Raw genomic sequence first — 13,167 nt, 5'->3', positions numbered from 1 at the left:
ATGGAAAATAGTTTTAACAGTATTTTATGGAAATAAGTAGAAGATAAATCTTCTAACAAATGCCAGAATGTAGTTGTTTAAAACTGCAATGCTTTCTTTCATTGTATAAAGTTTTGAACTGTAGAGTGGGTGTCATGACATAAAAAATGATTGAATTATGGAAAATGTTTGAATGAAAAAAATAAAGGCTAAAAGAGGGATTATAACAATAAGGATAAGGATAATCTTTTTGAAGAAGATTGTACTTTGGATGAGAAAATGAGTATCTAAAACATTTGATAGCCTAGGGAAAAGAGTTCGCAAGGTATAGTCAAATCCTTGTATAACTAAAGTGCTGTGACTGTTAAATAAGCTAGACTGTTTAGTAGAGGTGTATGTATCTGTGGGTGAAACAATTAGTAGTCTCCTCAATCTCAGTCTGTATTTACCAATATTATATTGTAGATGACACTTTGAAGTGATACTTGAGAGTGCTGGCTTCTTGGAGGTAGGTAGTTTTGCTTCCATTATTGGAATAGAATTAGTCAAACATAAGGAACAGCTTAAGTCTTGAGCATTATATATAGGCATAAGAGTTGTCTTTCAAGTAAGGAAACAGATTTCACTAGAACTTTTTTCTTTTTTTCCCTCTCTCTCTCTCTCTCTCTCTTTCTTTCTTTCTTGAGACAGGATTTCTCTGTGTAACAGCACTGGTTGTTCTTGAACTCATTTTTATACCAGGCTGGCATAACTCTGAGATCTACCTGCCTCTACCTCCTCAATGCTGGGATTAAAGGTGTGTGTGCCACCACCACCTGGCTTACTAGAATTTTTAAGAATAGTTTCTTATCTCAGTATAGAGAAAACCTTTTTTTTTCTTTTTAAAGATTTATTTATTCTGTATACAGTATTCTGTCTGCACTATGCCTGCAGGCCAGAAGAAAATGACAGATCTCAGTACAAATGAGTGTGAACCACCATGTGGTTGCTGGGAGTTGAACCCAGGACCTCTAGAAGAGCCCCCAGTGCTTTTAATCACTTGATTTATCTCTCCAGCCCCTAGAGATAACTTTCTAATATATGTTTTAAAGTAAAACAGGCATGTATTATGTAGTGGCTTTGGGAAGAGTTATGACTGAGAGTAATCACAATTCAAATCTGATATTGCTAAATTTGTGTGTGTGTGTGTGTGTTTTATCTTGTGTATGAGTGAGAATATGTGTAGGTGGTTATTTAGAGTGTTTTGTCTTAGTGTATATGAGTGAGAGAGTATGTACAGGGCTCATTAGAGAGCAAGCGAATGTATATACATCTGTATGTGCACACAGGTGCTCATGTACCACAGTGCTCGTACAGTGGTCAGAGAACAACCTTAGGTATTGGTCAGACCTCTTCTACCTTGTTTGAGACCAGGGTATCTTTGTTTGCTGCTGTGTATGCCAGGCTGGCTGGTCAGTAATTTTCCAGGGATTCTCCTGTTTCTGCCTTCCATCTTTGTAAGATGTGCTGTTATTACAGTGTTATTGTATTAGCTCTATATGGGTTCTGGGTATGGGAGTTCTGGTTCTTAGGCATGGATGGCAAGTCCTTTACCCCTGAGTCATCTCTTCACACTCTGATTAGTGTCAAATAGCACGACTAATAAAAAAATTCCAGAAACAGATATTGGGGTTCAACCTGAATGTCAGAAAAGCAAAACAGCCAGCCACTGACTCTTAACTCTTCCTTAGTCCAAAATGGTGATCCTGCCTCCAGGAATCCTTAGGATGAGACTATGTCTGAAACCTGTTATTCTTATATTCCTCACTAGTTCTGGGCTTAAAAGCATCCTCCTCTACCGCCTGGTTTCTGTGGCAAACTAGTGTGGCTACTGGGATTAAAGGTCTGTGTCAACACTGCCTGGTCTGTAAGACTGACCAGTGCGGCTCTTTTACTATGATCTTCAGGCAAGTCTTATTTATTAAAATACAAATGAAATGTCACTACAGACAGAACTCAACTTTATTTTATTCTTTATCATCTCATTGACATTGGGCTTTCTCAGAAAGCTGGATTTTTAAAACCGTTTTGAGAACCCATTTTACTAAATTTGAAAGACCTCACATTTTGTTCATCCTTCATACCATCATGCTGTGCTGAAAAACCCTAACTGCCTAGGTAAGAGTGTCTTAAAAGTTAAGGCATATCATATTTAATTAGAAATTCTCCCTTAAACTCAGGGTTCAGTAGTAAATGAGGTAGGTATTTTCTCATCTTTGCCCTCCCTTCTTCCTTTGTAGTATATATACAGCACACACTGGTCTCCTGCCTTAGCCTTCCAGGGCTAGGATTCCAGGTGTGCATCACTGTACTCAGCTTTTTGTTTAGTTAAATATGGGCGAAAAAGTTAGTTTTATTTAATAAATTACTCTAAATTTGTCATTCTTCAATTCTTTTATTTTTACCCTGTGTTGATGCAGGATATGATGGTGGTTTAGAAGGGAGGACTAGTAGACATATTCATTTCTTAGAAGCAGCTTTCTAATGTTGGTGACTGAAGAAATGTTTGTTATTTTACAGATAGGCACTCTCCCTTAAAGTCCCCCCCCCCTTTTTCTTTAGAAGACAGGGTAACTCTCCATAGCTTTGGCTGTCCTGGAACTCGTTGTGTAGACCAGGTTGACCTACAAATCAGAGATCTAACTGTTCTGCATCTTGAGTGCTAGATTTAAAGGCTTGCACCGCAACGCCCAGCCCTTAGAATTTCTAATTACTGTTGCCTTGATGGAATTTTTATTTTGTCTTGCCTTTCCTAGGTTTCTTCTATGGATTTTGATTGCTTTTAATAATAATTTGTTGGTATAACCAAGAAACTTTGGCCAAGATATTTTTAAAAGATAGTTCTTTTTCCTCTCTTGTGCTTTGCTTTTGATACTGGCTGGGTCTCACTATGTAGCCCTGGCTGCCTGGAGCTCACTATGTAAACCCTGTTGACCTAAAAAAAATTAGTATAGTTTGCCTACCTTGCCTCTGGAGTTCTGGAAGTAAAGGCATGCCATCACACTTGGCCTAAGTTAGTATTTTAAGTAAATAGCTTTTATTTAGAACATTGGGAGAAAAACAGTTAAGAATGAGAATATGAATCAAACGCTTCTGTTACCCTTACTGTAACTTGTAGCTGTGTATATTAAAGCAATTTGTAATTTCCATCTTAATTCTGCTATTTTGTTTTGATCAGCTTTTTTTTCCAAAAAATTTTATTTATTATAGATATGGTGTTCTGTCTGTTTGAATGCCTGCACACCAGAAGAGGGAACCAGATCTCATTGTAGATGGTGGTGAGCCACAACGTGGTTGCTGGGACTTGATCTCATGACCTCTGGAAGAACAGTCAGTGTTCTTAACCCCTGAACTATCTCTCCAGACCCGTTTAGATCAGTTCTTAAGAGTTACAAGCTAGATGACCAAATTGAAAGCAGTTTGTTAATATTACTAAGGCTGGCTATTTGATGCTAGATTATGTAAATATTGGGTAGGTGGCTCCATGCTAAAATACAATTTAGATTTAGCTATTTGGAAAATAAGATGTTCTAATCTACTACTTACTCATAATCCTTTGCAATAATAGATTCAACCATTGCATTATTCTTATTTATTTATTTGTTTTTAGTTTGTAGGAGGCTTTTGTACAGAGTGAGTTCCAGAACAGTCAGAGCTGCACAGAGAAGCCCTGTCTCAAACAAAAAACCACCACCAACAAAAAAGAGGTTTTTGGTCTAAAGGATAAGTTAAAAATAAGAATGCAAATGCTGTGTGAGGAAATAAAGAGTATGGCAAGATTTGTCAGCTTTGCTGTTAACTGATAATTTTGGTGTACTGTGCCAGAATGTACAGAAGCAATTCTGCCTCCTAATTGTCCCCTTCAGTCTGTGATGACCAATAAAATCAGATGTTTCCTGGGCACCAAATTACTCTACTGAGTACGGTAGGGTGATGTCAACCTGAAAGGGTGCCTTTGTTGACCGTTGTAGGATTTGGGGATCACAGCGTGTTTGTGTGAGCTCGGTTTATTGGTTGAGCTTGACTGGTAGAAATTTCAGGGAAACAAGGTTTTTTTTATTATTATTATTTTTTTCCCCTCTCTTGAGACAGGCTCTCTCTATGTAACTCTGGCTGTCCTGGAACTCCTGTAGATTAGACCTGTTTCTGCCTTTTGAGTGCTGAGATTAAAGGCGTGCATCACTACCATTACTACTGCCTGGCAAAACTTTTGTTTGTTTGTTTTTTGTTTTTTGCATTTTTTCGAGAGAGGGTTTCTCTGTAGCTTTTGGAGCCTGTCCTGGAACTAGCTTTTGTATACCAGGCTGGCCTCAAATTCAAAGAGACCCGTCTGTCTCTTGACTTCTGAGTGCTGGGATTAAAGGCTTGTGCCACCATTGCCTGGCTTGGTAAAACTTCTTTTGAGACAGGGACATAATTTAAAAAAATTATGTCTTAGAAAGTGTATATAGGTATTATGGCAAGAAATGAAAATTAGCTAGGAGTTTTAGTTAGTATGTGTTTGATGTTTCTTATTGGTGTGGTAAACTGAGACTTTTTCTCTTTTTATATTTCAACACTAGTTTTCATGTGTGTACTCTATGTATATGAACATGTGTCTGCCATGTGTGTTAACTGGCACCTGCAAATTCCAGAAGAATGCAATGGAGCCCCAGGAACTGGAGTTAAAAATGATCATGAGTCTTGTGTGGTTGCTGGGAATCTAACTTTAGAGCGTTGGAAGAGTAATAAGTATTCTTAACTAACTGCTGATTCAGCTCTCCAACTCTGAGATGAAAATAGGCAAAAAATTGCAACTTAAAAGTCATGTGTTGGGTATGACTGTTGAGAATTAGATGTAAACATGTAATTGGCTTGATCAAAAATGAAGGCCTGAAACTGTTCTGAACAGCAGATAAAGTGTGTGAACTTTTGTTATCTGGAGATAAACAAGATGATGAATTATATATAATACCAGATAATGCCTGTGTTCCTTGGCAAGACTAGATCTCATGTTGGTTTTTTATATGTCATTTGTGAACAAAGTGGATTGTGAGGACAAGTATGTGTAGGATTGGTTAATCAAGAATTCTTCCTGCCTTTTTCATTGTTTTTAACATAAAAGTTTGAGTTTTTTATTTTAAATTTAGAAACTAGAATTCATAAAATCCATTGTTCCCAGATAAGTTCAAAACTTTAAGACTTAAATTGGGGCTCCTATATTGATGCAAGCCTTTAATCCCAGTACTCAGGAGGTAGGGACAGACAGATCTCTGTGTTTGAGGCCAGTCTGATCTACAGAGCACATTCCAGGATAGTCAGGTTCACACAGATCCTGTACTGGGGAAAAACCAAACCAAACCAAAAAAAAAAAAAACCCTTTGTAAATAGTAAGATTGCATTTTGAAGTGCTTTTCCATATCTCACCACTGTATAGAATATGGGTTACTTGAATATCACATTTACTTTTTATTGTAGTTTTACACTTGGCAGTGTGCCATATACAAAGGTAGACACACACACACACACACAGACACACACACACAGACACACACACACACACACACCCCGCAACTAGTCTTTTTCTTTTGGTTTTTATTGTATATTTCGTGAAGAAGAAATTTTAGGGTGATAAGAATAAGGCTAAATTTAGAATTAAAAAAGATTTCATCTTTAGACTTAAGGTTTTTTTAAATCATTTTTATATTCTTTTTTTGAAACTTGTTATAAGTTTCAAACTTATAACTGAACTTATATAACTTATAACATGGACTTCGGAATGAGAACGTATTTATGTTCGTTATGGTTACCTTGGAAGCAGGAACTTCATCTTGAATGAGATTTCCATGATTTTCCATGGATGGAAAAATGATTTTAGGGGTTAAGATGCTGTAGAATCAGCAGTTATAAATAAAAACTGCTTCAAAAACAGTGCCTAATATCAAGGTTCCTACACTAAAATAATTAGAAAACAAACTGACATTAAGATCATGAGCTTATTTGGCCTTTTTTTAAAATCTTATTTTAAATTGTCATTCTTTCTAAAATGGGAATTATGCTAAAATTTTTATATTATTGGATATTAATTGAAAAAAATTTATTTTGGTGTTTCCATGCATTCATATAATGTAATTTAATCATGTCGACTCCTGTTTCTTTTGATGCCACCTTGTGTCTTTTCATCTTCACAATCCTAATAGTTGACCTTCTATATTGAATATATAATAAAAATAATTCTAAAATGTGATACTTTTTTCTTCTTTCAGTATAATAATCATGAAATTCGTTCCGGAAAGCACATTGGTGTCTGCATCTCAGTTGCCAACAATAGGCTTTTCGTGGGCTCTATTCCTAAGAGTAAAACCAAGGAACAGATTCTTGAAGAATTTAGTAAAGTGACAGGTAAGTTGTTTTTAATGGGAAGAAGGTACAACCTTATCAATAATGAAGGGAGTATTTTGTGCCTAGTGTTCTATAAACTCTATATTTGTTGAGTAAGAATTTCTACTTCATTTTTATGAGGTAAATTGTGTTCTTAAGCAAACTGGATGGTGAGGGTGCACACCTTTAATGCCAGCACTCGGGAGGCACAGTCAGGCGATCATTTGAGTTCTAGGGCAGCCACGGAAAAAAGGAAAAACTGCGTATTGTTAGATAAGCAGACAGTGAGTTGGGAGAGATTGCTTGGCTGTTAAGAGCATTGGTTGCTTTTCCAGAAGACTGGAGTTGGATTCCCAGCACCCATTTGGCAGGTCTCAACCATCAGTTTTAGGTGATTCTGTGTACCAGGCACAGACATGTAAGCAAACGCATCCATAAAGATAAATAACTTTAAAGAAAATAGCAAATGTACATAGAGGTTTTAGAGATAATTTCCTGGCAGTTAAGATAATTTAGGAGTATACAGGGATGGGGACAGAGTGTTTACCTAACATTCACAAAGCCTTAGGTTTGATACCCATAACTACATAAAGCCTGGTGTTGGTACATACATGCATAGCTGTCATTCCAGTGCTTGGCAGCAATGTTTTATCTCCATGTATGCCTGCATGCCAGAATAGGGCACTAGGGCCCACTATAGATGGCTGTGAGCTACCTTGTAGGTGCTGGGAATTGAACTCGGCTTCTGGAAGAGCATTGTGTGCTCTTAGCAACTGAGCAATCTCTGCAGCTCTGAGACCTTGTCTTAAAAGATAGTACGATAAAACTAAACTTGGGAATACAGCTCCAATTTGAATTCAGTCTGTGAAATTGTTGTACACCCTCTCCTTGCTTTGTGTTTATTTCCAAACTGTTAGTTTTTAATTGTTACATTTATGAAGCTTTCTCCTATGTTAAGGAACAAGTGCTATAAGTTAAGATTTATAGTTAACGTGGTATACTTTTTAAAATTGATCATCTGGCTACAATGTTCAGAAAATTATCATTCTGTTAAGTATTTAGAAACAGAAAAGTACTCAGCATTAGCAATATTTACTGTTTCATTTGAAAATTTTTGAAATTTCCATCAGTATTTGAAACAGAAAAAATGCCATTTAAACAAATTTTACACCTGGCAGAATAGCGAGGCTTTATGTCAAACACAGAAAGTTAGGACTGTGGATATAGCTCAGGTTTTACCTAGAATAAAGATGTGTGTTCTTGTACACATGACCACTCCCTCCCCAGTGGAATTTTAATGTAGTGAATTAAGTTAACCATGTTTGACAATGTGATGGCATTTTTCTAAATGATAGAATTTTTTTTTTATTTGTCTCATAGATTTAGTGGAATCAAACAGTTCTTGGGGCTAGTTAAAAAAATGTATTTTGCTCTTGTTCTATTTTCTGGGCTTAGAATACTAGGATAAGGTTGATTTGGAAAATTACTTGAATCTTTGGGAATATTTCTTTCATTTTTGTTGTTATTGTTTCTTAGAGACAGGGTTTAACAGCTCTGGCTGTCCTGGAACTCTATAGTTCAGGCTAGACTTGAACTACAGAGATCCGCCTACGTATACCTCCTAGGTGCTGGAATTAAAGGCTTGTGCCACCACCACACCTGGCTTTTGGTCCTTTTCAAAATAGTTATTATTCTTTGTAAAAGTGTCTAGGTTAGAAAAAATATTTCTCATTTTTTATTTAAATAGTGTCTTAGTAAAACAAAGCTTTGGCTGTTATATATTTTTGCTACTTAACTTATTTTTCTGGAATGTTTGCTTAATTTCAGAGGGTCTCACAGATGTCATTTTATATCACCAACCGGATGATAAGAAAAAAAACAGAGGGTTTTGCTTTCTGGAATATGAAGATCACAAAACAGCTGCCCAGGCAAGGCGTAGGTTAATGAGTGGTAAAGTCAAAGTCTGGGGAAATGTTGGAACTGTTGAATGGGCTGATCCCATAGAAGATCCTGATCCTGAAGTTATGGCGAAGGTAAGTATTGTTGAGTAAAACAATTTTTATTGCGTTAATAGGTGGATGAGAGAAGACTTATTACTAAATGCATTGTTTTAAATGATGTTTTTGAAGCTAAGAGCAAGACATATCAGCGCATAGAAAGTGAAAATAGAAATCTTTAGTAGACATTTATCGCATTTTTCTAAGAATTTATTTTTTCTGTGTGGTGTTCTGCTGATATATGTGCCCACATGTCAGTAGAGCATACCAGATCTCGTAGAGGTTGTGAGCCACCGTTTGTTTGCTGGGGATTGAAGTGAGGATCTCTGGCCAGTGCTCTTAAACTCTGAGCATCTCTCTAGCCCTCATCGTGTTAATTTGTATTTATAGAGATGGTTCCTTTGTGTGTGTGTGTGTGTGTGTGTGTGTGTGTGTGTGTGTGTGTGTGTGTGTGTGTGTGATTTCCTAGACAGTATTTCTGTCCTGGAACTTGCTCTGTACCTTAGGCTGGCCAAGAGTTTTGCTTTCTGAGTGCTGGGATTAAAGGCATGCGCCACAACAATTTATTGTGTAGATTTTAGAGCACTTTCTTTTGAGTATTTGAAGGTGGTGTCATTAATTTACATGTTGTCCCCCCATTTTTTTATGTAATAACCCCTTAAAACAATAAAAGTGAACTATACTAACTTAGCAATGTTTGGGTATTGTTAAGTATTCTGCTTCTACAAACGGTTGAAACTAATTCTTGAGATAACTCTTCAAGTGCAGTTTGACAGATTGTCTTGTCTTTTAGGAATCCCTTTAATAGTTAAAAGGTTATGTCAAATACAGCTAGCTTATTTAAATCTATAGAGGGCAGTGTCTCAAAAATCGTTCTGGGGATACAACTTTAGAGTAACAGTTTTAAATACTATACATACATTAAGAAGAACTAATACCTTATTTTTAAAGACAGGATTTCTCTGTGTAGCTTTGGAGCCTGTCTTGGAACTTGCTGTGTGTAGACCAGGCTGGACGTGAACTCACAGAGATCTACCTGCCTCTGCCTCCTGAGTGCTGGGATTGAAGGTGTGCACCACCACCGCTCGTCAAGACTAATACTTCATCACCCCCAAATTACATTTTATAATAATTGTATTTTGAGAAGTTTTCAGGATGATGCAGATTAGGAGGAGGAAGTCAGATCTTCCTGGAAATTGAACACATGGTCTCACATGTATGGAAAGTGTACCAAGCTTAAACTCTTAGCATCATACTAATAGTTTAAGCACTTTCTCCAATGATTTAAAAGTAGTCTTAGTTTTCATCACCTGTGTTGTGTTGAACATGGAACAGGCTATCCTAGAGGGAATGGAATTCATATCTTTTAGAAATTAACTGTTCAGGGCCTGGAGAGATGATGGCTCAGCCAGTTAAGAGGACTGATTGTTCTTTTAGAGGACCTGTGTTGAATTCCCAGCTCCCACATGGCAGCTCACAGCTGTCCTTAATTCCAGTTCTAGGAGATCTGATACTTTCACACCAGTGAACATGAAATAAAAATTAAAAATAAAGAACTGCTCTTATTTGTTGGACCTTGCTATTGTTGATCAGACTGGCCAGAACTCAGAGATTATCTGTCTGACTCTCACTGCTATGATTAAAGGTGGGCACCATCACTCCTCCCCACAGAACTGACCCATTTTTTTTCATTTTGAAATCACGAAAATGTCAAAGCTAAACATATAATGTATATAATTTTACCCTGTAAGTTAGGTTTTATATCCAGAAATTTTCCAGTAATTCCCACTACCCCCTATCCTTTTGCACTACCAGTATGCTATATTTGTTAAAATGAACCTATATTGGACATTTTAGAAATACATAGCTTGGGCCTGAAGGGATGGCTCAGCAGTTAAGAGCACTCTGGTCTTCAGAGTCCCTTGGTTTGAGCCCCAGCATCCACAGCCCATCTGTCCTGGGGTGCCCTCTTCTGGCCTCCAAAGGCAATGCATGCAAATGGTGTACAGATATGCATGCAACACTCATACATAAAAATAAGAAAAGATAAAGAAATACACTGCTTTCGTTGAAGTTCATATTTTGTATAGTTTATGGGTTTTTGGGAACTGCAAATCGATGTATGTTAGAACATTTTAATAAAATAATGAGTGAACTTATAAGAAGAAAAAGTTGGAGTTTATAATTTCCCAGAGATTTTAATACACTGTTGCTTGGTCACCATGTTTTCTGGTCTTGTAGCAATGTATAATAAATAGTATAGTATGTTATGGAAATAACATGATAAAAGAAGCTTCTTAGGGCAGGTAGCAAGCAAAAAAGTAAGAAGAGGGTCTTGGGTCCTACGATACTTTCAAGGACACCTAGTTTTCATTAGGCCTAGTTCTATAAATTTCCTAAAATGCTACAACCTTTAGACAAAAACATGGGTTTTTGGGAGGGAGTTAAGATTTAAATTACAGTATGTAATCTCCATTATAGTATCATGGAAATTGTATTACTGCCCTGAATAATCTTGTGCTTTGTCTGCTTATCTCTCAAATCTTGACAGTGACTTATCTCTTAACATTTTAAAATGTCACATCATTGGAATCATGCAACAAACAGAGTTCTCTGGGTGGTGATAACATTTTAAGTGCCCTCTTTGTAGTAGTATGACTTTAACAAAATAAGAATCCATGCTCCTTCTCCCCTTTCCCTGGGCTTCTTTGAGTAGAACTGGCTATTCTGAAATGCCTGTGGAGTCCTCTACCTCTGCCTCCTGAGTGAATGGAGTGGTGGGGTTGATCAAAGGCGTGCACCACCACTATTGTTCTCTTTGTCCATTCACATTCTGAGGGATATCTTGATTCTATCTAATTTGGGAGGAGTTTTGAATAAGCGTATTAGAAGCATCTGGATGCAGGTTTTTATATGAACATAAAATATCACCTCTCTGGTAAATAACCGGGAACAATAATAGGATAAGACTATAATTTAGTTTGTAAGTAGCTGTCTTCTATAGGATCTGCATCATTTTTCATTCCTTACTCTGGTAATGAAAGTGTCTCTTGTTCTACATCCTCACTAATATTTGAAGTATTAACATTTGTAACTCCCAGATCCTCCAGCCTCTGCCTTCTGAGTTTTGGGATTAAGGTGTGTTGTTTACTTTAGTTTTAGTTTACTTATATGCTAATGACTGGTGAACACATTTTTTTCATGCTAAAAATTGTTTTGTATTAGCTTACTTTTTAAACTTGATCAGCATATTTCTTCCTTGATACTTACCCAGAGGAGTTAATATATATCTATCTAATATATATATCTAAAATATATATAAGTGATTGTAATTCAAGGTAACTATAGATAGGGTGGGGTGGTTGCATTTTGGAGCTTGAATCTTTTGGAAATATTTAGAGAATTTGTTTTTTTCTTTTAGGTAAAAGTGCTGTTTGTACGCAACCTTGCCAATACTGTAACAGAAGAAATTTTAGAAAAGTCATTTAGTCAGTTTGGGAAATTGGAACGAGTGAAGAAGCTAAAAGATTATGCTTTCATTCATTTTGATGAGCGAGATGGTGCTGTCAAGGTAAACAAGTAGTAGAAATTTCATAGGCATCTAAATTAAATCAACATTTTTAGCCATAAAATCAGCATGTTTTATAAATTTAAGACAAAGTTCAATTTATGAAATTCATTCAAGCAAAACTTTATTATTGGTTTTACCCAATTTTTTAAGTAAAAATTGTGAAGATGAGGATCTTTAAAGCCCATCCATGTTTTATCTAATTGTCTTTTAAGTATTTTTTAAGTTTTAAAGTTTAAAAGGCCTTTGTTCGTATTGGTCATTTTTTTTAAAGGCTATGGAAGAAATGAATGGTAAAGACTTGGAGGGAGAAAATATTGAAATTGTTTTTGCTAAGCCACCAGATCAGAAGAGAAAAGAAAGGAAAGCTCAGAGGCAAGCAGCAAAGAATCAAATGTGAGTAAAATTTGTGTAATTTAAAGAAAATTGTACACATATAATTTTTGTATAATTTGTATCACTGAAACATTAAGTACCTTTTGAATTGAGAACTTTGGGTAATAGAGAAATGGCAAGGATCTAAATAATAAATATTTACAAAGGTCTTGCTGTTGACCATATTTGTGGTAATTCCTAATAGCTGATATTGAGCAAAGGGAAGCCCTCTGTTTTTCTGTTACAGACATTTTAGGTTTTTAATTTTTTTTTTCATTGTAAGACAGTATCAACATCTCCCAGTTTTTTCTAGGTAGCAGTAACTCCCACTTTCATCCCTAGATGTGATAGGAGTTGGAATAGAGCCATTATTCTTGGTGAGGATTATTGCATAGATTAGCTGCTTGGTTTGTGTTTCTTAAGTCAGAAAAAGATAATTTACTACTCATTATGCCAGAATAAAAATCATACTCCATCAAGTCAGGTGGTGGTGATACACACCTTTAATCCCAGCATGTGGGAGGCAGAGGCAGGTGGATCTCTGAATTTGAGGCCAACATGGTCTACAGAGTGAAATCTGGATCAGCTAGGGGGGTATACAGAGAAGATATCCAATCTCGAAGGAAAAACACAATAAAAAATAGCAACAAAAGATACAAATTATCAAAAAAGGTTGGTCTGAAAACCTTTTGTGTCAATAGTATTTTTTATGTATTTATTGTTGGAATAGGGAAAAGTTGTGCTTTTTGAATTGAATGTTAAAAGGGAAATTATTTCTGGAGTTGGTGAGGTAGCCAAGCAAGTAAGTTGCTAGCTGCTAAGTTTTGCAAACCAAGTTCTGTCCCAGGA

At 36.2% G+C, this 13,167-nt stretch overlaps 1 protein-coding gene across 6 annotated transcripts in view; it reads left to right on the top strand.

Moving 5' to 3' along the window:
• Syncrip (synaptotagmin binding cytoplasmic RNA interacting protein) overlaps positions 1 to 13,167 on the top strand; it is a 35,890-nt gene that overhangs the window by 14,160 nt on the left and 8,563 nt on the right. For all 6 annotated transcript variants that reach the window (XM_085689509.2, XM_085689507.2, XM_085689506.2 and 3 more), the window contains 4 exons: positions 6,264 to 6,399; positions 8,206 to 8,411; positions 11,797 to 11,946; positions 12,218 to 12,339. In XM_085689509.2, the coding sequence (XP_085545635.1) occupies positions 6,264 to 6,399; positions 8,206 to 8,411; positions 11,797 to 11,946; positions 12,218 to 12,339 (614 nt within the window). The remainder of the gene's footprint in view (positions 1 to 6,263; positions 6,400 to 8,205; positions 8,412 to 11,796; positions 11,947 to 12,217; positions 12,340 to 13,167) is intronic.

This window comes from Myodes glareolus, chromosome 4, assembly GCF_982192425.1.
Source record: "Myodes glareolus chromosome 4, mMyoGla1.1, whole genome shotgun sequence".
Classification (NCBI taxonomy): Eukaryota; Metazoa; Chordata; class Mammalia; order Rodentia; family Cricetidae; genus Myodes; species Myodes glareolus.
Note: the sequence above shows the minus strand (reverse complement) of the source record. Positions and strands in the feature narration are given on the sequence as shown.